The sequence below is a fragment of the Lissotriton vulgaris genome, chromosome 8, assembly GCF_964263255.1.
Source record: "Lissotriton vulgaris chromosome 8, aLisVul1.2, whole genome shotgun sequence".
NCBI classification, from domain to species: domain Eukaryota; kingdom Metazoa; phylum Chordata; class Amphibia; order Caudata; family Salamandridae; genus Lissotriton; species Lissotriton vulgaris.
In genome coordinates, this window is record NC_141696.1 from 105,670,148 (window position 1) to 105,697,559 (window position 27,412).

The 27,412-nt window shown below is 46.5% G+C and overlaps 1 protein-coding gene across 2 annotated transcripts in view; it reads right to left on the bottom strand.

The window, feature by feature from the left end:
* The window catches only part of NUP98 (nucleoporin 98 and 96 precursor), a 944,939-nt gene that overhangs the window by 497,494 nt on the left and 420,033 nt on the right, over positions 1-27,412 (bottom strand). For both annotated transcript variants that reach the window (XM_086933760.1, XM_086933759.1), the window contains exon 15: positions 17,620-17,736. In XM_086933760.1, coding sequence (XP_086789886.1) covers positions 17,620-17,736 — 117 coding nt within the window. The remainder of the gene's footprint in view (positions 1-17,619; positions 17,737-27,412) is intronic.

Here is a 27,412-nt window from a genome sequence, read left to right on the forward strand (position 1 = left end):
GCATTCTCCGTTCGAGCCATATGAGCTGCAGATACTACACTTCGCATTGATTGTAAATGTAAATGTAAATGTATTTGAGCTTATATAGTGCACAGCTACCCACAAAGGGTTTCCCGGCGCTTGCTTAGGGAACCCGTCCTGGTATTCCCCTGTGAGATAACCCCGGCAGGGTATCCACAAGGTGAAAGCCAGGCATCCCGCCGCGAGGGGCCGTTGTGGAGATTAAGCAAGCTATTGCCCAGAGTCGCAGAGTGTGAACCCGTGAGTTGAGAAGGCACCGGAGCGAGAATGATCAAGTCCGTGGAATTTTTTGAGCCCAAGACCCGCCGAGGCGGGGAATTGAACCCTGGTCCAGGGCCGATCTCAGCTTCCGGGTCTGCCGCCTCTAACCCCTGAGCCACACTTCTCCACTGTGTGCCGCAGTGTCTCCCCTAGCGGTGGTCACCTGTATCTGTTGCAGTAGTTTGAAAGAGTTTTAAGGACAGCTTGGCCTACTGCAGCTTGCTGCTTGGCTTGCATATCAACACAGTAGTGTTTAGTGAAGGTGTGTGTTGTAGACCATGTTGATGCCTTGCATATGTTCTCTAGGGGGATGTTCCCTAAGAAAGCCATAGAGGCTCATAGTTTGCGTGTGTTGTGCACTCTGGGAGGAACTGTTAATGTACGTTTTGCTTTTTGATAGCATATTTGTATACATTTTACAATCCACAATCCACCTTGCAATTCCACCCTTATAGATGGGGTTGCCTTTATGAGGTGGAGAGAAAGACACACAATTGTTTGTTTTTCGAAAAGATTTAGTTCTATCTATATAGTAGAGAAGAGCTCTTTTAACATCTAGTATGTGTAGAGCTCTTTCTGCTACAGAGTCAGGGTTTTGGAAAAACACAGGTAACTACAGATTGGTTTAAATGAAAAGGAGTAAAGACTTTTGGAAGGAATTTAGGATTAGTTCTTAGAACCACTTTGTTATGATGTAGTTGTAAAAATGGTTCTTGTATTGTGAAAGCTTGTATCTCACTTACTCTTCTAAGAGGTAATAGCAATAAGGAAACCTGTTTTCCACGTAAGGAATTGCAATTCACATTTGTGTAAAGGCTCAAAAGGGGGTCCCATGAGTCTTGTAAGAACAAAGTTTTATGTTCCACACTGGAGAAGGTGGTAACCTGGGGGGAAGGATTCTTTTTAATCCTTCCATAAACGCTTTAATAGCAGGCACTCTAAAAAGAGACAGATGTTGTCTGTCTTGTAAATACGCTGCAATTGCTACAAGGTGCAGGCGTATGGATGAATATGCTAAGTTACATCTTTGTAAATGTAAACGGTAGCAAATGATATTCTGGATAGACTCGTCCAGTGGATCAATTTGGTTATTATTGCAATAAATGGCAAATCTCTTCCATTTAGCAGCATAACAAGCTCTGGTAGTAGGTCTCCTGGCCTCTTTAATGATGTTCATACAGTCTGGTGGTATGTTAAGATAACCAAACTCTAAGACTTCAGGAGTCAGATTGCCAGATTCAGTTGATTTGGGTCTGGATGTCTGATGTCTCCATGGTTCTGCATTAGCAGGGAGGGTGTGAGGCGTAACGTTTGGTGTGGAACTAGAGGAGTTGTAGCAGTGTGGTGAACCACAGTTGGTGTGCCCATGTGAGAGCTACCAGGATTCATTTGAGACTCTGTTGTCAGCTTGCGTACTACTAATGGTATTAGTGGTAGTGGCGGAAAAGCGTGTGCTGTGAGTACTATTTGTGGAACAGGTTTGAGGAACGGGCGCCCTTTTGTCAAGTTTTTGGTGTTCCACCACTGCAGAGAGCGATTTGTGTGTCGCTGTCTACCAACACCAGGTCTGTTAGTTGCTCTTGAGCCTGGTTCCACTGTCGTGCTAGACATTCCTGTATCGGACGCATCTGCAGTCTTGCATATGGCACAATAAAAATACAAGACGCCATCATGCCTATTAGTCTCATGAACACTCTGGCTTGGAGAGAGTGTTTATGTTGGAAGACGGTGACTAAGGTTTGAATGCTCTGTTTCCTTGCTGGACTGGGATACGCTAGAGCTGTAGACATGTTTATTGTAGCCCCTAGATACTGATGTATATGAGGGTTGCAGGTGCGACTTGGTGTAGTTGATTGTGAACCCTAAGTCGTGCAATGTTTGAATTGTCTGATGTGTGTGTTGGACACACTGATTGAATGACTTGGCTTTTATGAGCCAATCGTCTAGATAAGGGAAGACATGTATTTGTTGTCTCCTGAGATGTGCTGCTACTACTGCTAGGCACTTTGCGAATACTCTTGGAGCCATTGTCACTCCGAATGGAAGGACTTTGAACTGATAATGATGTCCTTTCAGTACAAACCTTAGATACTTCCTGTGAGCAGGATGTATAGGAATGTGAAAGTAGGCGTCCTTTAGATCTAGTGTTGTAAGGAAATCGCCTTGTTGCAGCAGTAGGAGCACTTGTTGTAAAGTGATCATATGAAAATGATCTGATTGTATGTAATGATTGAGGGGCCTGAGGTCGAGAATTGGTCTTAGTGTCCCGTCCTTCTTGGGTATTAGAAAACATAGCGAGTAAATCCCTGTTCCTTGCTGTTATAGAGGAACTATTTCTATTGTGTCCTTTTGAAAAAGCGACAGAACTTCTTGTTAGAGCAGAGTAAGGTGTTTTGCAGACATTTGACGCTGCCTGGGTGGTATGTGTGGAGGGGTTGCTATAAGTTTGAGGCAGCAGCCATGCTGGATACTTTGTCTTACCCACTTGTCTGTTGTGATGGAATTCCAGACATGTAGGAATTGTGTTAATCTGCCCCCCACAGGAGCGGAATGCTGTCGGGAAGCAGAGGGAAGTCACGGTTTTGTGGTGGAAGAGGATGAATTATTGTTGTTACCCAGATCTCTTCCTTTGTTGTTGTTTCCTCTATATCCTCCACTAAAATATCCCTTGTTAGAGGATGTTTGTGTGTTAAATTTGAAGGATATTGCATTGTCTACTCCAGTCTGTTTGGAGTCTCCTCTGTAGAAGAAGCGCCGAAAGGAACTTTTAGCTTGTGTGGACTGTAAAGCTCCCATAGATTTGGCAGCGTCTGTATCCTTTATCTTTTCAAGTGCTGTGTCTACCTCTGGTCCAAACAGTTGATTTTGATTAAATGGTTTATTTAAAATGGTAGTTTGCACTTCCCGTTTAAATCCTGAAATGCGTAGGCACGCATGTCTTCTAAGTACGAAACTAGTGTTTACAGCTCTAGATGCGGTGTCTGCCACATCTAGTGCGCACTTGATTGAGGCATTAAAAATTAGCTTGCCTTCTTGTATAAGGTCGTTTGCCTGCTCCTTATATTGGTCAGGTAGATGTTTTAGTAGTTTCTCTAACTGATCATAATGAGCCCTATCATATCTTGAAAGGAGGGCTTGTGTGTTAGCTATACGCCATATGTTGGTAGCTTGCGCAGCTATTCTTTTGCCTGAAGCATCTATTACTTTGGATTCTTTATCAGGTGGGGGTGCCTCACCTGACATTTGTAAGTTTGCCCTTTTCCTAGCATTTGGCACAACTAGTGAATCTAATGGTAGTTGTCCTTTAATGTAGGCAGGATCTGCAGGTGCAAGCCTATATTTTTTCTCAATTCTAGGGTTTAGGATCCTAGTACATACAGGGTCTTTAAATATCTCCGGAGCATGTTTGATGACCCCTTTAATCATGGGAAGAATTTGATCAGACCTGCGGGCGCTAGAGGGCGCGCAAGCAGAATGGCCGCAGTCATGTGAGGCTCCTGCAGCATGGATACAAAATCCGATATTTATCCTTCTTTTCCACCTCCTTTGCCCATCCAAACCACTCTCAGACGAAGAGACTACAGTTATGCAGCCTCGGTGAAAATTTTAACACCCTACGTCTTATCGTCATGGAGATATGACGACCGGAGTTTTAGACCGGAGCTGAGCCTAAGATCGACTGGAAGCGCTGGTGGGTTCTGCAGCCTACGATAGACCGCGGAGTACCACGAGGCGGACAGGCCTCGTAGAGAGAACTCCGGTGGAGCAACCTTCCGGAGTTAAAGTAAGATCCTCTGAGAAGCGGGGGGAATCTGTGGTGCTACTACCGCCCGCAGCTGCACCACTGTTTTCGCGACTCGAGGTTTATGCTGCCGGTGAGAGGACGCTGTACGGTGCGTGAGGCGAGCGGCCTGGGAGAGGAACGGCCATACTGCGCGAACATTAGGATGTGACATCGCACTATAATTGAGCCTGAGCAACCTGATCGGAGACTGGGAGCTTTAAACACCGACCCGCTCCATACCCGGACATTGCAGATTGGGCACTGGCGACGTCGGGAGCTGACCCTTGCTGCTGAATCTCCCTCCCTCTCCTCCCCCATCGGGGACAGATACCTGCATGTCCCGGCGGAGCTCAGAGACATCGCGGAGCCCTTGGCTGGTGGGGACAGCGACCAGCATTAGTGGGTTCGGCTACCGTGCCCCCACCCCTGCAGCGGATACTGCCGGTACTTATCGCCTGTCGGTAAATCGCCGGGACTCCTTACCCGGAGGGCCATAAATTGTGGCGTTATGGACTTCTGACTTGCCGGCTGATAACTTGGGAATCACCTGCCTTTCTGCTGCGTTGTGGCGGACAGAGGAGTGCTGTGTGACATCGATCCGCCGTTTTATGACCCCGCGCTCCTGCTCTCCCTGCATATGTCATAGGAGCTGCTTGCTGAGCCAAGGGGGTGACTTACATCATGCACCTAGACAGCTGGCCAGGCACGACGCGCCCCTGACTCCTTGTATAGAGAAACTGATAACAAGAAATAAATTCCTTTATCTCGAACAGCCACCTGCCGAGGTGAGACTCCCTGCGCTGTGGCTACTCTCCCAGATAAGAGTATTGACTGTATATGTACACCGATGTCACAGAACTGTTCTGACTCCCTACAAGCCTCAGCGTATTAGAGAAGGGGACTACATAACGCGTGGCTCTTACTAATGAGTACAGACACCAGCCCGCCCCGCGAAAACCGCGAAAAGCGTTTCTCACCTTCTGCATCCAGTCCCTACAAACGGCCTGCCATGGGCAAACCAGACAATCGGCAGCCCAAACTGTCGTTCGACTGTGTCACGTCCAAAAAGGGGCTACGAAGCACACAGGATGCGGGAAGCTCTCAGACCCCTTCGGCGACAGAAAATGGCTCCAACTCCGTCACGTCCGAACTGCAACAGATGATGCAGGAAATGAGGCAAGGATTCGCCACAATAGTGGACAAAGTTGACAGGATGTCGTCAAGAATGGATGCCATGGTTCAAAAAATGGAAGTTCATGAAGAGCGCATCGCTGCAACTGAACGGCGTATATCCGAAAATGATGACACCACGGCCTCCCACACGACGCAACTTTTAAGGATGGACAATGTCCTCAGTCATAGCTGCTAAGAATGAGGAGTTGGAAGCCCGCAGTCGTCGAAATAACATTCACGTGATAGGCCTGCCAGAGTCAACCAACACGGGACGCATGGAGGAATATGTGGAGAAGATACTCACTGCGGCGATTGGAGCTGACGCATTTTCCAAACAATTTATTGTTAAAAGGGCGCACTGATCACTTGGGCGAGGCCTAATCCCGGAGCCCCGCCGCGACCCATCTGTGAGAAGTTGGCCTGATATATGATGCTCACTAGTTCTAGTGATCACCTTGTATCAGTCCAAACAATCCTTATGGTGATTGGTTGTAAAGTCAACCTTATAGACCAGCTATCCTAGTAGCGTGGACAAAAGCAGTCTTTAGGCTAAACTCTTTATAGCATGTGAAGCCAGCTGTTTTACCACATATAATCTTTCAATACCAAATGAAAGGGACACCACACAGGTTGTTATGAAAATAAACAGTTATTTATTAACTAACATACACCTCTGAACTCTTTATGAGGTCAGAGGGCTAAGCACATGACAAACTCTTAGGAAAAATATGTTTAAGTTGCACGAATTACAAAGGTGCCCTAGGGGCACGACAAACCATATACTAAGTAAGTGGAATGTGAGAGTCAATAGAAGGAATGGAGCTGTCAAGAGGTTGTAGGATCGCTGGGACCACGCTATACTAACTTGAGGTAAGTAATAGGAGGCCCACGGAGCGCGTGTGCAGAGTGTGAACTCACACGCGAGATGCGTACAAACGTCTATGGACAGTACAGTTTAAAGAAAAGGTGAGTACGGACGTTCCTGACTAGATAGGACAAAAACGACAATAGAACTGGACACTAGGATAGTGAAGCTACCCTTGAGCACCGAAATGCTCGTGTTACCTCACCGACAGGCTGCGGGTGCATACGTGCGAAGTCGTGTCGGGTTTCCGCGTCGAAGTCTATGGAGCCTTGAAGAAAGATGCTGCAGGCGACCAGGAGGAAGATGTCCGGTGCAATCCAAGGGTGGATTGGTGAAGAGAGGAACCTGAAAGCAGAGGGGACAATGTTCAGAGTCACTAGCCAGTGACTGGAGTGGAACCAGGAGTGGAACCAGATGTTGTTGTCGCGATCAGGTGAAGGTGGACGCTTGTCTCGGCAGCCACCTGGACCAGGTGGTGTCTTCGACGACCAGGATAGAGGCACGAGCTGTCCCACGCAGGCTCTCTCTGTCTGCGGGGTCGTCTCCGGATTCGGGTTCAACAGGCCTTGGCAAAGGCAACCCACGCGGTGAGTGGAAACGGCGTCTGGAGTGGACCAGGGGGGTCCGGGGTGCTCCTCTTTTGGAAGGGAGCAAGGGCCAGTCTGGAGCAACCAGACCAGCAGCAAAGTTGTCGGTGTTCGTCGCCTAGGAGGTCACTAGCCAGCCGGCAAGTAACCAGACAACGCGTCGAGCAGCAAACAGGCAGAAGGGCCCCACGCAGATCTCGTGGATGCTGGAGGGCTGATCTTCGGTGCAGGAGCTGCTCGGGTCGGGGCTTCTCAGTCCCCAGAGCACTTGGATGAGGATACCTCAGGAGTCGTGCTGGAGCGAAGTGCTGCTTCTTTCAAGATGGCCGGTCCCACGTGTCTCGTCGCACCCATGGGTTTCAGCTGTGCTGCAGATGTAGGTAGAGGTCGGAGAGGTCTGGGAATCCGGGTCTCGTCGGGCTCTGAAGTCTGGATCCTTGCAGGAAGACAACAAATGGAAGTCGTGGTACGCTGATGGTGCCTGCAGATGCAGGGTGGACACTCCTTGCCCACAAGGGAGATTCCTTCGGTCTTCTGTGGAGCAGAACGTCGAGGTCCAGAGTTTCTTCTTGTGAAGTTGATCAGGATAATCTAATTTGGAATGGGTGCAGCTCCGACCTTTATCCAGCTAAAGGGGGCAGCACTACGACTAGGACCCTCCTCTGGGTGGGACCAGGAAGGGGGTTGGTTACACCCCCTTTCCTTTGTCCGGTCTTGCGCCAGCTCTGGGGCTGGAGTGCCCCAGGAACTGTTTTAGACCGGCATATGCACAGGGACACCTTGTGTGCCCCAGGCATGTCTCATTTCTTTGAGCCCTGTCCTACCTAATACACAAAATCCTGTCTGGGGTGGTGCTAGCACCTCCCAAGGCAGGAAACCCTTTGTCCAAGCCTCCCTCGCTGGAAGGACTCCCAGCAGCAGGAGGTCAGACTTGTGTCTGTGGTGGCAGCATCCATTTTGTGATGCTGAGACTCGAGTTAACTTTAACCGGGGTTCACAGTTACATACATGTCGTGTCCCTCTAGAAGGGTGGGATGCTACCCCCGTCGCCAGAATTGGCGAAGGGGTAGTATCCCAATTCGTATGACACCTTACTCGACATGTTTTGATAATGCTATACCACAGTTAGCATTTGACCGCGAGGTACATAATGCACTTAAGAGTATATGGTATAGTGTTATCATGGAACAGTTATTAGGACTTGGTTCCGCAAGCTGCAAACGGGTTCAGCTCATGCCAGAGCACCATCTCACATAATTCCAAGCACTCTGCCTTCAGGATTGATAAGGCCTGCCATAGGAATATACGTGTCCATTTCAGGTTTAGATATAGGGATATTATATCTAAAGCAAAGGGTGATTACACCACCTTGCCCCAGCTGTCGTGCAGATAGTGGTGTCAGATTTGAATGGCCAGCCAGGGGTGGCATAATACATGCTGCAGCCCCTGGTAGGCCCTGGGTACACCTAGGCCCTGGGTACCTAAGGTACACTGTACAGGGACTGATAAGGTGACTCAGTATCCAATTGGGTATGCACCTAAGGTACATGGAATCCATTTTACAGAGAGAGCAGTGGGCCTGGGGTCCTGAGTAGCAGGGTCCCAGGTCAACTAAGTCGAAAAACCAGTAAAACACCAGGCAAAAAGTTGGGGGCAACCATAGTCTGATATCCACCTTCCTACACCATCGTTGCAAGGCTCCTAAATTACCGCGATCGTGATACTGCATTGAGGGCGGCACGCACCAACCACACCCTTACTTGCGAGGGGGTCAACTTCTCCATTTATCCGGACTTCACGCCTGTGGTGCAGGAACAGTGTAGCAAATTCCTGGAAGTCAAGAAAAAGCTCTGAGCGCTACAAGTGGACTATGCACTACTGTACCCAGCAAAATTGAGTGACACTTCAAGCTAAGCAGCACTTCTTTACGAACCCACAACAGGTGGAAGAGTTTATGAAGAAACTGAAACGAGAACGTGCTGGGAACAGGCGAAATGGCGATGAAAGACAAGAAGATTTCCACTCGGCAAATAAAGATGAGTAATATTAGACACTACCTACCTGAGTGCTGTTCCATCCCATGGGTCTCCCTCTCAGGCCCACTGGCGGGACTAATATGAAAGACGATTCGCTTGCTGTTCGAGGGTCACCGGATGGGCACTGGACTGTTGGTGGTAAAGTATTCCAGGCAACCCTCCCCCACTCCCTTGATTGCGCCCAAGTGTGGCCGAACAGGACGATGGGCGAGGTGTGGTGGGTGGCTATGTGCGCGCCTAGTTCGTACCCCATAGGGAGTACCCCAATGCACTTGTTGACATTGATGCAAATGTTGGGTTGTTTTGGAACTGTTGAGGGTGGGGGGAGGGATGGGGCTACTGGCAAGTTGGGGTTGCTTCAGTGGGAGGAGGGTGGTGGCGCACTGATTGGAGCAGAATGGGACCTTTCTGCTATCTTCCCTGACTCATTTGAACTACTTTTGGCAATATATGCCGTTGTCTAATCGCGATGCGTGCTCCGGCACTTAAATACCAAAGCGCCTAACATATGCTATAACTTAGACTTGCATGTTGACGTGTCTTGGATTTTGATATTTGCCCGAATGCACTATGAGGTTTTGCGATGTGGGGAGGATGGGAGGAGTTACCTTGCACAATATCAGATGAGACTTATCGCATTGATTGTAATTGTGTTTTATGGGATCTTGCGATGTAGGGAGGATGAGGGATGGAACTTTGCGCAATATTGGATAAGACTTATCGCATTGATTGTAAATGTCTTTTAAACTGCTTCCAGAATGGGACTTTTGGTGTTGTTGCACAGAGGGGAGGTGGGAATGTTTGGTTACAATGTTACGAGATAATGTTAGTCGCGAAACCTACCGAAGAGTTGCTATATCTTGATACAACAGGAATTTGTAGTTGTATGCGAGAAGGCATTCTCGCAGTGCAGTTTATACACAAAAGCACAAGGCTACTGACGACCACCGGAATGCATGCTATACTGAAATTCAGAACGATTGATCACTGGCCATCGTCAAATAACCTTTTTAGTGATGAGACCCTACACCACTCATGGGGGACACTGACCTAAATATTTCAACGTGGAATGTAAGAGGCCTTGGGGACCCCAGGAAACGGCGACAGGTTCTATCGTACCTGGATCGCCACTCAATACACATCGCCTTTCTCCAAGAAACTCACTTCAGGGCACAGACCACTCACACCTTTGCCAAGCCAACAGGTGGGCGATCCACACTGTGTTCTCATACTTCTCGACATATGCTAGGGGCACAGCAATTTTGGTAAGAAGGGGTACACCCTTTGCTGTGGCTGGGTCCAAGATAGACTCTCAAGGGAGATACTGCAAGATGTGGGGTAGACTAGGGCACATAGCGGTAACATTGGTGTGCTGCTACGGTCCCAACGTTGACGACCCGGGGTTCTTCACTGAGCTGTGGATGGCGATTGTGGGAACGGGGCCTCACCACCTCATTTGGGGAGGCGACTTTAATACCACACTAGACCCTTCCTTGGACAGATCACACCCAGCCCCACAACATTACACTAGGGCGCGAACGGAACTTCGTGCTGCAGTTACAGACCACAATTTGGTAGACGCCTGGAGACACCTCCACATTGATAAGAGGGAGGGCACGCACTTTACAGCGCAAGCGCGCTCATGGGCCAGGCTTGACTATACATTCCTGACGCCACAGCTATATACCTCGCTTGTTCGATCACAGCACCTCCCCAGAACATATTCGGATCACTCCCCTGTGAGAATCACACTGCGCTCGGCGGACCTAGGCCCCCCCACAACTGCTTGGCAAATGCAACCTACGATGTTACTAGACGCCACCTTTCAAGAAGAGCTCCGTGATGAGTGTCTGGATTCTTTCAGGAGGAATAAAGATTCAGTTAGGGACGTTGAAACTATTTGGGACGCGTTCAAGGTAACGTTAAGAGGGATTTGCATTGCTAAAGGAGCCGGGGTCCTAAAGAACATTGTGGCCCGAATACTGACATTGGAAAAAGAACTTAAACGCCTAGAAACGTCATTGGCTAATGCTCCCACTGATTCTGCCGTCTTGAAGGTACGGGAAAAAATTTCTGAGTACGCTGCTGAAGCCACAAGGGAATCAAAATTTAGAGGCAAGTACTGGACCGCTCGCCGCTATGGCGAAGGCGAAAGACCAGAAAAAGCCTTGGCTTCCACGATTAGACTGGTGCGCACACCCAATATTATATTAGAACTCGAAGACCCAGAAGGTGTGTTGATTCGAGACACTACACAAATCCTTAATTCCTTTGTGTCACATTACAGCACATTGTACGCTTCCTCTAGAGTAGGAGATCTTCGGCTGCAAGACTACCTAGCTGACGTCTTCCTGGGCTGGCTTAGTGATGCACAAAGGGCTTTTCTTAGTGCGCCCTTTGAATAAGATGAAGTGAGAGATGCGATTATGGGTATGAGGTCAGGGAAGGCCACGGGACTAGACGGAATCCCAATAGAATTTTATAAAACTTACATTGACTTTATGGCCCCGGTATTGCGAGAGGTCTATGAAGATGCCCTTGAGGTAGGCCATTTACCACCGTCTATGAGGATTGCACTTATTACATCACTACTCAAACCCGGAAAACCTGCAAACAAATGTGACTCTTATCGTCCACTCTCATTGCTAATCGCATCAGCCTCCTGCTTCCCACCCTGATACTACCCGACCAATCCGGATTTGTGCCTGGCAGGGCAACCTCACATAATTTGCGTACTTTTTTCTCCGTCCTCACTCAGTGCACGAAGACCAACCAATGGCGGCCGTTTTCCTCGATGCCACTAAGGCGTTTGATTCCCTTGAATGGAATTATGTGTTTAGAGTCCTGGAGAGGATGGGCTTTCCGGCAATATTCATCTCCTGGATCCGGCTCCTTTATGAGCGCCCGATGGCCAGAGTACTTATTAATGGCAGACTGTCTGCGGAATTCCCTATTACCAGGGGGACCAGGCAGGGGTGTGGCCTCTCGCCTCTCTTATTCGCGATAGCTACGGAACCTTTAGCCGCCAAACTGCGACAACATCATAGAGACAGTGCACTACGTTGTTTTCAAAGGCAAATACTAATATCGATGTATGCAGATGACATCACTTTGTATATACGTGATCCGAGCGAAAACCTGAACCCCATTCTTAGGGAATTCATACAATTTGGTAGACTCTCAGGAGTTCAGATTAATTGGGGTAAGTCTTGCATATTTCCGCTCACGCCTTCCACAACACGCTTTGACTTGGATTATCCTATCACCTGGAGCGACAGATTTTAAATACCTGGGTATACACAAAGAAAAAGATAGAGATGAGCTACTCCGAGCCAACTATGGCACTACTATGACTCGTATTATTGATAACGTGGCACGTTGGATTACCTTGCCTCTTTCTATGGCAGGCAGGACATCCTTGATCAAAATGGTAATCCTTCCACAACTACTATACCTCTTTTTGAATACTCCGTTCTACCCGGGCAGGTCCTTTTTTCAACAACTTCGGTCAGAACTCATTAAACTTGTATGGGGCGGGAAGTCCCCTCGTCTAAAATGGGACACCCTAATTCGGCCCTATAACCAAGGCTGTTTTGGTGTACCGGCTTTTGAACTATATTACCAGGCAGCTCAAGCTCATTATGCCTATTTTTGGGTACATCAACCTAGATATATGCCCCAGCTAGCCGCTGAGCACTGGCTGGCCCATCCTATCCCTATAGAGGGTGCACACTACGCTTTGGTACCTGGCAGGGACAAAACGCCCACCACAGTGATGAGCACAGTTACCGCATGGGCCCGACTGGCTGCTAGACTGGAGGTGGCAATGCTCTATGCGCCGTTGTTGCCACTGGTCTACCACCCAAATATGCCCTTATTGCAAGAAACGGGATTCCGCAGACTGCTCCACAAGATTCATGTAGAAACATGGGGGGATCTATATCATGATGGTACGTTTCGCTCCATGGAACATCTGTATGAAGGCATACAACCATCTCCGCTTGAAATCTTTCTATACATCAGGCTCCGTCAAGGACTGAAAGCACTGACACCTGACTTTCCGAATGAACCTGTGGCCTTAGTCCCTTTGCAGCTTATACTCCAAAATGACAACCCTTGTAAGCTAGTGTCGACAATATACAGGACAGTACATACACAAATAGATTACCTACCTTTGGCAGCCAAACTGAAATGGGACCTAGATTTAGAAATTCCTCTCACAGACAAGCAATGGGCATTTTGCCTCCAGCAAACAGAACGCATCTCTGCTAGCAGTAGACATAGAATTATACATTATAAGTTTTTACATCGCATATATTACACCCCGGCCCGAATGTGTAGACTTCAACTTCGCACTACTGACAACTGTGATAGATGCCATGCTCCAGGGGCTGACTTCTTACATCTTGCATCGGCGTGCGATGCAGTCCAACTCTACTGGGTTCAGGTACTCGCAGCGCTGTCCAAAATGATTCACACTGTCATAGCTCCCTCCCCTGTTCTAGCGCTATTGGGGTACGTAGAACCCCTACAGGCGGCACATTGCAAGTTTGTTGCACTGGCCCTCTTGGTGGCAAAAAGGAGAGTTGCATGTTGATGGGGCAGGGGCAGGGCCCCTAAATTCAAGGAATGGCTACATGATTTAACTTATTGCCAGGAACAGTTGAATACATATTCTGAATTGTTGCCAATAACTTCACGGCCCAGCGATATTTGGTCCCCTTTGCAATGTTACCTATCCCAAGAGAATACCGATACCGGAGAAAGGCCACCGGTCTAAGAACCCCCTTGCCTGTCTCATTGGGGTACTCTTCACTATACGGACAGATGTGAGGTACCATCGGGTGGCCTGGGTTGTTGAGGCCAAATTGGACGTGATCTTTGGAGGGAGGAGGGTGCTTCACAAACAGACATTGGATCATCCTGCTAGGAGGCTTTTGTATCAGAGCTGACATATGGGGAAGGCTTTCGCTTGCAGTGCGCTGTTTCTGTGATGACCTCCTTTCTCGTGGGACTACAGTGAGGTTATGTGGGGCCTGTGCTATGGTACGTGCTGTAACTGATTGCACTATTGAAATGACTGATGATGCTATTGCATTGAAATACTGTGATATATGTTCCGGTGATCTGACTACACCTGCATTGTGAAAAATAGACTGAAATGTGTAACTGTAATGCACTCTTTGATGAAGGTTATCGATATAAAACCCACAATTAAAGTTTAAAAAAAAAAAAAAGAATTTGAACAGTCTTTTGCGTTTGTTCAGATGTGTTTAACAGAAAATCTTACTCTGCCTCATCAGAATGCATAGTGACTCCATGGTAAATGGCAGCTCTGTTCAGCAGTTGACCAAAACCAATGTTATCTTCTGGGGGAGAAGGTTTTGATGGATATGACTGTGGGTCAGGGATATCTGGCACATCCTGTGGGTTTGGGTACTCACAGTCTGTTTCATCTACAGGGTATGGGAAAGGCTGATCTGTGCCCATCCCTCTTCCTAAACTATACTCATCATTTTGAGTTGAGTGTGAAGACAGAAGAGGAGAATGTGGAGGAGAAATATGTGGTGAATTGTTAAGAGGAACAGGGGATGAAGGAGAAAAGTATAGGAGAAGGATGGTGCATAGGAGATGTGGCAGAGTCCTTCTTGGCAGGTACTACAGGTGTGGGTGTTGCATCTGCCTTCCTCTTCTTGTCTGGTGTAGTGGATCCAGGACCTGTCTTTGGGTCAATGTAGATCTTTTGCAGAGGATCTGGTTAGAAAAGGTCTTCTCCTTGTGGAACCTTTGTCAGCGCCAATTTTTTCGGTTCCAGACGAGGTTGCTGTCTGTCTTTAGCCTTAGGAGGTGTTACAATGTCCTTTGGCGTAGTTTTTGGCACCAAAGGTGTCGTTTTCGGTGTCGTAGGCTGTTTCGAGGGCTTGGGCGCATCGGAATCAGGCCTTGTTGGTTTCGGTAACGAAGACGATGGCTTCGGAGTGGAAGCTGGTCTCGTCGGCTACGAGGCGTCAGACGCTGGCTTCATACCTTTGTCTTTAGAAGTCGACGGTTTCGGAGCAGAGATTACTTTGGGTGCCAAGGGAGCTTGTGGGATCCGCACACGCGGCTTGCTCGGTACAGAGCTACCGGAAGGCTTAATTACTTTCTTCGGAGCCGGGCTCGAAGGCAGGGCTTTCGAAGTGGTTTTTCGGTTGCGCCTGGGCCCGGGAGGCGGAGTGTTGTCCTTTGCCTTCTATCTGGGTGTTGTGTGTGGTGCATCCGAACCCAGTGGCGGAAAAACACAATCTAAGGATGGAGCCGATGCCCATACGCACTATCGTCCAAGGGAGGAGTCACCTATCTCGTGACTACAAAAGACTTCTTCCAAGACGACAACATGCAATCATCCGAGCCCAACACAGGGTGGCAATCTAATGCTAAGTGAAGTATCTGCAGCTCATATGCCTCGAACATCAAGTTTTAGAAAGTCATCTGTTCCTTGCTTGAACCACTAGGAGGATAATTAAAATTAACCTCGGACAGTTGATTCAGCCTGTACTTGGCCTGAATGAAGTGTTATTGAAGTGTGCATTTCCTCCCAGAAGCTAGAGAATAGGTCATTTTGATTGCCAAGAAGACCTGAATGGGCAGCGGTGACGGCTGAGTTGGGCAGAATATTCAAGGCGAGGGCTGGGGTCATTGTGTCGACACAACAGTGCCAGATCCTGCCCGGCAGGTCTAGCACATGTGAAATGTCTGCGCTCTTGAAAGTTATGAAACAGAAGCAGATAATTGCTGTGTACCACCTGCCTGGTCACTGAGGCACCCTGCTTGGTCTTACTAGTCTTCTGTCTCAAACTGGATTTTAGTGTTAAATGTGGGCGGGAACAGGGAATTTCCCTATGGCACTCGAATACACAGCACCAGCCATCAGAGCCCAGGGTTATGGAAGCTGAAGACTTCAGCCATATTGGCACTGCCCTGGCACATGGAATTTTGGGTCTATTTGCAGTAAAGCACACAGAAACTAATTTAAAAAAGTGGGTAGGCTTGCCTCAGGAACGTTTACCCTCATTAGTGACGGAGTGCCCAGGAGTCACCCCACCCAGTAGCTGAGTCCCCAAGACACCATCCTTCGAAATCTTTCTGGACATACAGGAGATCAAAAGAGGACTCGACCTGCCGCATGTGACCCAAGAGGAGGTTTGAAGGGCTGGACGAAACAGGACCTGCGTACCTCAACGACCGCCACACATTCCACGCACCCACCAGAGACCTCTGCTCTACCCAACTAGCCCTGGCCACAGTCTCACGAATCCACACGAACACGTCTGGAGCAAGATCCTTCTACCTCGCAGCAAAGACCTGTAACATCTTGCCTCTCCACCACAGGCAATCGCCATCACTGCCTCAATTCAGGAAGGACTTCAAGACCTGGCTCTTCTACTGAACCACAGTGCAGTAAGATGGCTCAGCAGTCCAGCTTCCCCCTCCTTCAGCGCCTCGAGACCCTTACAGGTGAGTAGTCGCACTTTACAAGACACCGGTTTGATTGACCTGCTCCATCTTGTATCCAGGACAACAATCTGGACTCGCTGGCTCACCTCTTGTGAAGCTACAAGGACACAGGCTACAAGAGACCTTTCCCTGGAAATGACCAGCTGACCAGTAGCTACCAGACCTCAACTGGTCTTTGCTGACTGGCTCTGTCTGACACTTAAGTGTCCCTAATTGCCCTTCCGCTACGTTCTGGAGGCCTTAGAGGTGGGCACCAAAAGAACATATGGAAACTTGGGACAACTTTTCCACTAGAGCAACTCCCCATAAAAAATATCCGGCCAGCACTTCTACAGCATCAGACTGAATTTCATCCCACTCAAGCTACCCAGCACCGCAGAAAAAACAAGCAAGCCCCATTCTGCATTAGGACTTACAAACATTTCAGTGAGAGATCTCCAAAGCTCTAGCGGGACTAACCTGCTTCATGAACCCTGCCTTCAGTTCCATAGTAGCAGCTACAATTTCAGCAGTGGCCCAACCAGGAAGGATTTTTCTTCTCAAAAAGTGACAGATACTTTCTGCGTTGGGACATAGAAGAAATTGCAACTCTTTTTCCTTCAAAAAAATTTTTTTAGTACCTTCCTGAAGTGGGATTTTAAAAACTTTTTCGAACTTTTAGACATCCAACGACACCATTTTACTTTGTGTATCCGCCTCAAATTTTGCCCATCTCCCACTACCATAAACTAATTGCCAATTTGTGCTTTTTCACTTACATTTGGGAACATTTCCATCTGCACTTACCCTTTGGTTTTTCTCTGTTCCTAAAGGTTTTATTTTTTTATTTGTTCGTGGAGTTTTATAGTGGTTTCTATGACTTTTTGTATTGTGTGCACAGCTTAAACACATTACATACTTTCTTTTTTTTAAGTACAACTGTTTTGTGTCACGTTACCAGGGATTAAGCATTTATTCATTTAATTTGTGTAGAATCTAGCAAGCAGTAGCCTTATCCTTCTAGGTGAACCACATGTCCACCCCAAATAATTTCCTCTTTCCTACAGCAAGTATTTCAATTATTAACATTATAATTCTTGAGGGCTTAAAGAATGTGTTCATTTTAAGTGCACATAACGGGGACATTCACCTAGTTTCAAACAAATGCCCGTAAGTGTGTTTTGAGGCAAACATGACATAATTTGTAAGAATGAAACTGAATGTTTCAGCAATGAAGGGCTCTGCCTGTTCATGTCCCAAATTGGTTTGTTTAATCACTTGTTTAATTTTATTGCATGGCCTAACCATTAAACAGCAAACATGACCAGAAAAAGCAGTTCTACAACAGAGGTGTTGTAAAAAAACAAGCAGTACATACAAGCACAACATTTGTTACAGTGATCAATTCTAACTTACCGTCCCCCATTCTCTGGGTACTCTGATGGAGAAGCTAGCTCATCTCCGTCTCTGTTGATTGGTGAATACAAGCTATTGCCACTAAGGTTCTTTAAAACAAGCTTCTTGATGCTTTTCCTAAGAAAAAGTATCAAACATGTAAATTAAATATAGCGCAGAACTGTCAAATTTAGGCAGTAGCAGACTTTAACTAGTTTTTAACACTAGTACAAGACTAAGAACATTGTTTCGGGTTTCCAGGACAACAGTGTTTTACTAGGTATAGAGAAGCAGACTATAACAAACATGATGGTCCATAAGGGGATGATTTCTTTATTGACTGAGGCACAGATCAGCTCAGTTTGCTGTGCACAATTATGGAAAGACCCAAAAGCATAAAAGGTTTTCTATACCGTGCTGTTGAAACGGACGTCTTCTTCATGGCTCTGGAGTGTGTGCTTCCGGGCCCTTTGGTTATTTGCTGGAAGTCATTTTAAAGTTCCTGTAGGATTTTACAATGGAGGAATGTATTTGTGGCTATTATCCACTAGCAAATAGAAGGCTTTCCAGATAGCTAGATATAAGACAGCATTCGTAAAGTCCTCTGGATAGGAACTACCGACTACTTGGATCAACGATAACCTTTGATCGAACAGAAGGCATTGTTTAAGCACACATCAAATCAGCTGGTCCCTTGGTTCAGTTAGTCATCCAGATAGTGGAAATGCATAACGTACTGTCATATAGATGCTTCTTTTCTATATACTGTGTTAAGTTAGCATGAGCTTATTAAATGTTTAAACGCCATTTTTCCTTTGGCTTCAGTTTGCACACGACACATACTTGTTATTGTAGCTTTCAACCTAGAAGAACGTTGTGATTTATTTGAGAATAATATGTTATTACTCTGATATCAGTCTTGCTTGGTACATTGTCTGCACAGTGAGTGCTGAACCCTCTAAGAATAACTCGACACAAGGTTGCTGTGAGGTCTGATCTTCGCACCACATTAGACATAACACAAATACAGTTGCTGCCAACATTGGGCTCTAAGCGGGTTTAAGATAGAGTTACTGGGAATGCAAAGACACACTTGATGATGCCTCGCATGCAGAGCTGGTGGAAGATGATGTGATCCTCTGCCACTGAGATTTAGAGGTATGGGCCCGCCCTGCTAAAACCCAAAAAAGACCTTCATAGATATAATATTATACTAAATAGGGAGGGTGAGAAATAGGTGTTATTAATTCCTATTCATTTCAGCATTATAATATGCTATCACCGTTTGCTTACTATGGACTAGTAACTATGCTGATAACTTTGATTCTTATAATATGTTTGCTTGTATTATATAAGATACTGCGTTTGAGAACCTTGCATTAGTAAATAAATATTTCAAATATGCACGTGTCCTCTTTTACTCCACGTTCTGGTTTGAAATGATTATAGAGCGAAAGAGTGTTCATGTGTTCCACGATACCCGAGGTGACCTTAGTTCATGTTCTGGTTTGTCTAAGCATTGGCAATTTGTTATGACCAATGAGACACTGTAGCTAGCTCGGTAAGGGGATTTTGGGTACTGAGGTGAGTTTTGGGTCATCCTAATTCACTGAGGTTCCAGATCTCTATGCACAGTTCTGTAGGAGAACGGAATCCCTGCTACATGGCGCCCGATCGTTGGTGGTCTTATATCATGACACTCGAGTAGTATATCATTCAATCCTTAACCCCTTCATTGCCGTTTCCGGAAAACGGTGGTGTCGGAAAAACCTACCTATTTTTGAAATAGGTCTTTTTCAAGCTTGAATCTATCTACAACGGTTTCCTTGAATTACTACCCAGTTGTGCTACAAAGTAACTTTTGTTTTTTCACGTTCCTGTGCTGTCATGGCCCAAGCTATGGAGATTCCGCAACATAGTCGCATTGCGGTGCGTGATCATTTGCAGGCTTATAATGTCCCTTTGGAAGGCTTGGCTGTGATAATGGTGGTGAGTGCGGAACATGCTTATCCATACAAACTATTTTATTCATGGGTAACGTTTCCGGCGGTGGACGCAAATTCTGGTGTGTTCCACACGTACACTCCCTCTGCTGTACCTAATGAGTATACTCCGTACAGAGCACAGGAAGTTCCTATTGACGTTTGGCAGCATGGAGTTTGGTGGCGTCCTACCCCATTCTTTAACCGCTCCGAGGTTAGGTCCTTTGTCCATTCCAGGCGCTAGTTGGCCTGTTTTGGCTGGATTTACTCCTCATCCTCTTCACGGCAATTGTAACGTGGCTGAACTCAGACGACTACATGTAATCGCGATTGCCGTGATTAGAGCCTTAGTGCATTACATGGGCCGTAATCTTCCGGGTGGAGCCCCGGGGGGTGCGGCGCTTCCGGCATCGCAGGGTGGTTTGAAAATCAGCCCTGTCATGGTCAATTCCGTAGTGGGCAAGAAGCCCCAGGATAAGGATTATTTTCCTTTCTGGCTTGCCGAGAAATTTGACCAGCTGGAAGCTGTATTTCCTAATACGACTCCTGGTGAAAAACACCGGATTCTTACGCTTAGTTTGCCGAAGGATTTGACCCCTGAACTCGTTGACTGTGAGACCTAGGGTAAGACTTTTGCAGCGGTCTATTCGCGGTGCTACGGCACCCCGTCTATGTCCGTGCTGTCTTCGGTCCTTAAACGTGTTCAAGATGATCACGGACCGGAGTCTGCGCTTAAGTTGGGTATGCGCCTGTGTGGCACCTTTGATGTGGTTTGCGATCTGATCCTTGCAAATGTCAAGGGAGATGCAGTGAACCCCCGACAGTTAGCGAAGATTATTGTGGCGGCTTATAAAACCGTGGGTCGCAATGCCAAGGGTCTTAAGCCTTTTTCTGTTAAGGAGAAAAAGCAGCCCCAGGGACAAACTTCGGAAACGGAGGTTCAGCCGAAGTCCAAAAAACAAATTTGGCCTAAAAAACCGAAACGGGGAAAGCAACAGCAACAACAACAGACCCAGAATTCTCGCCCTGCGTCTCCGTTGCCTGCGCAGTCGGAACGAGTTTATGATTTGCGCGATCGCGCGATGATTAAATCTACTGATCGTTTTCAGGCTTCTGATCAACGCTCTCCTCGTTCCTTTCAGGACTCATCTGCCCCGACAACCGGTGGTGGAGGGGGCGGCAGGGTGACCAGCCCCGCCCGAGGAACGGTGCAGAAAAGCAGGAGGGCTCTACGCCTAAGAGACCGCAGTTTGCAAAGAAGAAAGTCGCAGCCTTAACAGCGCATCGATATGCCCCAGATAGTGAGAACGCGGCTTCGGAATCGGACGTGGGCTCTGACCTTGCTGGACAGCGCAGCGGAGATTTCCATAGTGAGAGAGGCCCTCCGTCCACTAGTGAAGGTGACAGCGACTGATACTTATGTTGTCATTGAAACAGCTGATACCAGAGTTGCTCCCCCTGATAGACTTTTTGAAATTGTCCTGTAATCGAGGGTGACATACAGCGAACCGTAAAAGGGGTATTCTGGGAAAATCTTTCATCTACATATGACATTTTGCTTTCGGAGGCTGACTGGCCCCCACCTTTTGTGCTTGGAGCTCCGCGAGGGGAGGAGGTAATCCTCCCCAGTTTCGCGAACACTGTCTCGAAAGAGGAAGCGCAGTGTTTTGCAGAAGAGTGGTCTCTGGCTCTTGCGCCGGTTGTGTACCGCAATCAATGTGGTTGGGATAAATTGTCACCGTGCCAGGAGATTCCTTTACGGTCTCAGCCGCAGCCTCAACCTCAACATCCCATTCGACGTGAAGCTAAAACTTCAGTCGCGGCGATCCTTGAACAATTGGAATATCAAGGTGTAATTGAAACGTGTGTGTGTGTCACCGATGAATAACCCTCTTTACTGTAAACAAGCCAAACGGCTCATATCGTTTGGTTTTGGATTACCGGCATTTAAACTCTCATTGCCGTAATTGTGCAGTACAGAATACTCATGGCTATGCCCTAGTGAATAGCCTTGTGCGTAAGCGGTTCAAAACCACGCTTGGCATTTCCAATGGTTTTTATGCCCATAGATTGGACGGTCTAAGTTCCAAATGGACCTCCTTTACATGCGGCGGTATACAAAAAAAGTTTTTGCGTCTCCCTATGGGCTATAAGAATAGTCCTAGGGTTTTTTCCGCCCCCATTGTCTCTTTTGGAGAGAATCGACCCGGATGCTTGTTCATATGTGGATGACATATCTCACAGACGACGAACTTTGGGAGCATCTGTGTCGAGTCACCAGGATAATATATAACTTTGTCGATCTCGGTTACAAGTTTAACTTTGCAAAATCGCACATTGCAGAGTACACAGTGTTGTTTCTGGGCTACGAGCTCAACAATGAGGAAAAAGGTTTGGCTCCTCACTTCCTGGAGAAATGCGCCCAGTTGCGCTCTCCGACAACACTGAAAAAATTACAATCTTTACTGGGCTTCTTAAATTTCGGGAGAACATACATTCCGGAATACGCCCAGCATATCAAGCCTTTGTATGCTTTGATACAACCATCTTTTTCCAAATCATGCTGGCTGCCTGAGCATTCGGCAATACTGCAATCTTTGCAAGCTGATCTGCTCGCTTCTGAATATTTACAGACTCGTGATAACCAGACCAACCTGGTGATAAGTTATCCCTGGGACAGTAGGTTTCACGTACCTAACTTTTAATGAAGGAGATACAGTACCTATTGCTTACAAGTCACACTTGTACACTTCGACTGAAATGCGATTTTCCACTGTGGCGAAAGTTTTAACTGCTGTGCAGATGGCAATTCTCAAGGAACGTGCCCCGTCACAGGGAAAACGCATGTTGGTTGTTACCCAGTGTCCTGCCTTGGAGGCAGTTACGAAAGCCAGTGTACCAAATTCCAAAGCTTTGCACCCTCAGTGGATTCAATGGGCTGCATCCTTGACATCCCAGGATGTCACGTTTATTTTTTATGCCACTTTACGGTCTCAGGAGTACTTGCAGTATGAATTTGTTCATCCGGCTCCTTCAGCAATGCAGCCTTTGTAGGATTTCCATTGCATCATTTACACTGATGGTTCGGCGCAGGTTGCGATGGCTCTAAACATGCCTACGTTTCCGCATGCGCCATTGTGGTCCGTGCCATGGTGAACGATGAGTTCAAGTCCAGTGTCGTGCACACGCAGACACTAGGGGACTGCACCGCACAATTAGCAGAGCTTCGTGCTCTGATGCTTGCATTAGAGTACGCTGATCCTTGTGTGACGACTTTGGTCGTAAGTGATTCTTACTACCGTGTCCAGTCTTACAATGAGAACTTGATCTTTTGGATTCAGAATGAATTTCGCGATTCTAAGGGTAGCACAATAAAACATTAAATGATCTGGGTCCGAGTGGCTGAACTTAAGGAGCAGTTGCCACTTGTGTTTGTGATTGATACTCTTGTTCACCAGCGTGTAGGGGTCCACGCTGTTGGCAACTCGCTTGCTGATGAGGCGGCGAAGTCAGCAGTATCAAAATACTTAGTTGCAGCGGTTACACGGTCCAAAAGTAAGATAGATGATGACATCTTGGCGGCTGTAGCTGCCACTGGGAAGGGAGGTAAATATCCTGCGGGGTTCCCTTCGAAGTACACATACCACTTAAGTCCCGATAAGGTTCCTTATGTGAAAATTCCTGATGTTGGTGAATGCTGGATTCCCAACATGGATCGCAGAGCTACGTTGATTACAGCGGCGCATGAAGGTGTGGCGTCTGCGCATGCGGGCGTCTCGGCCACTGTAACTCAGCTACAACAAAGGTTCTGGTGGCGGGGACTGTACAAACAGACGCGCGATTATGTCCTTTAATGAGACATTTGCCAGCAGATTAAGCCTTCGACTGCTGCGCGTCCGCCTCAGACACACTTGTACATATCTAATAAACCACTGGGTTGCGTTTATTTGGATCACTGCGGTCCCTTTTCTTCTGATACTGCGTATAAGTACATCTTAGTAGCAGTTGATTCATGCACACGCTTTGTGTGGGTATGGCCCCATCGCAGCGCTGATTCACGGACTGTCATAAGAGATTTGCGCGTCTTTGTAGGGATTTTTGCCTGTGGTACCTTCCATTCGGATCAGGGTCCAGCTTTCGCCTCTAAGGCGTATAAGGATGCTATGATTTCGTTGGGGGTCCAAGTCAAGTTTTCGTCTCCATACAGGCCTGAGGGTAATAGTGTAGTGGAACGAATGAACCGTGACTTAAAGCAATCTTTGACAGCTCGAGTTATAGGCACTGGCAGAAACTGGTTGGCCCATCTCAATGGCGTGCAGCATGCGCTTAATATTCTCCCTAGAAGGTCTCTGGGTGGGCAGACCCCATACGAAATGCTCTTTGGTATCAAGATGTATGTACCTGACCTCGACGGTCTAGACTGAAAGGCCCAGGCCGCGGCCTTTGACATAGATGAACATTGCAATGTTTTACAGGATCTACAAAAGACCAGAGACAGTCTTGCTAAGGAACATTTGCCCTCCACATCGGATGTTGCATTGCAGATCCCAGTAGTTGGCTGGCTACCCCAAGTTGGAGAACTGGTTCGAGAGAAGATCGATAACAAAGAATTTGGTCCTTCAGATCGAGCTCCGATTCCAGTTCTTGAAGTGAAGGGCACAAGAACAGTCATTTTACCACCGCTTCCAGGTCGTAAGGAAAACAGATTTATCTCTTTTGACAATGTCAAGATACACAGGGTGGCCGATTCTTCATAGCATGACACCGGCGGTCTCCTGTCCTTCGATTGTGAGAAATTCTGTGTTGGCCATTAGTTCTAATACTGTACCAGAGGTGGCCCTCGAGATGCCGGTTATTTCCAATCCTTTATTGAGTACTTTTCCTGTTAATGACAATGATGACCTGAATTACACCTATCCAACTGATTTATCGATGCCCGATTTGCAGACTCGTTTGGCCACAGAATCCCGATTCTCTTTTGACTCCGTTTCAATACATTAAAAAAAACCTCAAGTTTTGCAATTTATGCCACTTTATTTAAAAAACATTTTTTGATTCCCCCTTGGACATATATTTGGGTGATTCTTTTTTCAATGTATCTTTTTATGTCAATTGGTTTTGTGTTTTATTTTTTCCGTCTGATCGATTGACATTATGTCAAAGAGAGAACAGGGGTTCGGCACCTTAATGGAACATTGGCCCCACTTTCCTCATCATATTCAGCACACAGACTGAAAAGAGACTTGAATATTGTTAACATCACTGCTTGGCCTGCTCTTGATGGGATTGTGTGGGATGCGGTTAGATTTCAAATCCATGGCCCCACTGAAGTGATTAATGTTCCTAATGTGCTTAGAGTAAACATGGGGGATGTAGTGAAACAAAACATACGTTCTGATGATTGGGATTTTCAGGCCGTGGAAGCTCTATTCTCTGATTTGAAATATTATGCTGCCTTTGATGCTGAAGATTTATATTTAGATTCCATTAATTATGGTGATTTGTTTTGCTTTCAACATTTTGGTAATCATTTTCTACATAAAACAAGTTCCAGGAGGGTTACTGTAAATTACACTCAGTGGGAACATTGCCCAGCACCGTTACAAGAAAGCTCTAGTACTTTTTTGAAGTACACCTATTTTACCGGCTTTAATTAATCAAGTCCTGAGTCATTTTATTTTAAAATGACACAAAAGTCCATGTCCAAGGTTAGACTTACCGATACTAAATTGTTGTATTCGAAGTCCTTTCTAGACAAATTAGCTGTTGAGGGCTATGAGCTATGGAAGGAAACCATTGACCTTAAATCAGTGTGGGGTTCTAAGAGTTGGCAGGTACAAGGCACTGAGGCTTTGCACCGTGCATGTCTCATCCCGAATCATATGTTGTTTTTAAATTCAACTATTTCACAGACAACATGCTTTGGCTTGGCTACTTCAAAAAAATTGAATACCCCTATTATTCCTGATTTGAATGAATATTCCGGTTGGGATAATTATACTAAATTGTCCATTCGTGATTTGCAGACATTGTTACATAATTCATCCTTTAACATATCCAGTTTGCATCCTAAGGGTTGGCTGTTGTGGCAAAGGAGCTCTGATTCTTGCCAACGTCGCTTTCTTGGGGTAACTGAAGGTTTTACGCAAGTTAGGCCTGATCCCCGTTTTGATGCTGGTCATACTGTCACCACTTACTCAGTGGGCAAATGATGTCAGAATTGGCGACATCATTCAACTTTGGCTGCAGTTAAACTACATCTGTCCCAGTTAAATGATAATGTGGATTTAAATGATTTTATAAAAGGCCCGGCGAATGGTAGATCTAAACGATGGATTTATGCAGTTTACAATGAAATCTGGAAAATTGAGGCTGCTAAACGCCTAAGGGCAATTGACCAAGCTAATTTGGAAAAGGTGCTTGCAGTTGTCGATAACAGTACTAACATGCTTTCTTCCCGAATTTACACGTTGAATAATATTGTTTCTTCTGTTGTTGACATTGTGAATGATGAGGGGTCTATTATACCATGGTCAAAATCAATTGCGTTCTGTAATGCAGTTTACATGGACCCTACAGACACTTAAGGCTGGTCGTGTACCCTGGAGTTACATGAACGTGTCCTCCCTCTTTGCCCCATTTAATTTGAATGACAAACAACGCATGCTTTCAATGCGTGACGCATTATTTTCTATGTTACATATTGAAAGGTTAGAATCTTTACCGTTTTCTGTAGCTGAAGCCACTGCTGCAACGTGGCTTATCCATGGATTAATTACATTACCTTTTGCTTTGTACAAATTTACCAATTATATGCGGTATATTGCAATAGGGCGATATGAACCACTAGGTAGCGCATTCCTCCATGAGGCATGGTCCTCTACCATACACATACAGATGCCTGAAGGATGGAAAGGAAGTGAATCTTAATGGAAAAGAATGCACGCAGTCGCCTGACCGTTCATTAATATGCAGACATATCCAGTTACACGGTTCTTGTAACCAGGACCGGCCAAATTTAGCCTGTGTTTTAAAAGGCACACCAGTTCCCGCAATAGTTCCCACATTCACATTATTGATGAATGGTAGTTATTTGCTTTTAAATAACGAAGAGTGTTGTGGTTTAATTATCGGTATAGCTTATGTGGTAACAGTATCAGAGTGTGTGGTCTGTTGCAAAAATGTTCTGTATCCTCCTACACATGGGAATTCAGATGTTTCCATCTGGCCGCGCATCCCAACCTTGAAAGCAGAGTTCAATGGTATGACTAGAATAAGAGCCCTTTTGTCTCAAAAAGAAGTGGCCCTGAGCAACCCGAGAAACTTTTGTCCTTCACATAGCTAACACACCCACAGAGGTGCAGGCACTTTTAAATACTGACTTGCCATTTCATTTTTGCGAGCTAGTTCATCAAATCTTTAATGCCTCCTCCACGTCTGGCCTCGCTCACTTTTTTAAAATAGTTAGCAGTGGTCTCGTGACTTCCTTTGAGAAAATATTTGGTGTCATCCCTGCGTTCTTTCATTCTATATTTTCAAGTCTGTTTGGCGGATTCCCTGTTTTGCTAGCATTGGCTGCAGGCGTTTTGATAATATTTTGTTTTATTAAACATGGATGCCCGTCATGCACTAGGAGCCGCACAGCCCCTCCTGACACGGTTTCGTAACCGGATGCTTGATTACTATGGCACCCTGCCGCTTGCGACTTTAAGCACGGCATTTGGATTATCATTTTGATTTTCCTATTTCACATGTGTCCAGCCTGTGTTTCATTGCCTGAGCTGCGATTTCGACTGGGCCCTTGATTTCTGTCTCTGCTTGACGGTGTCTCC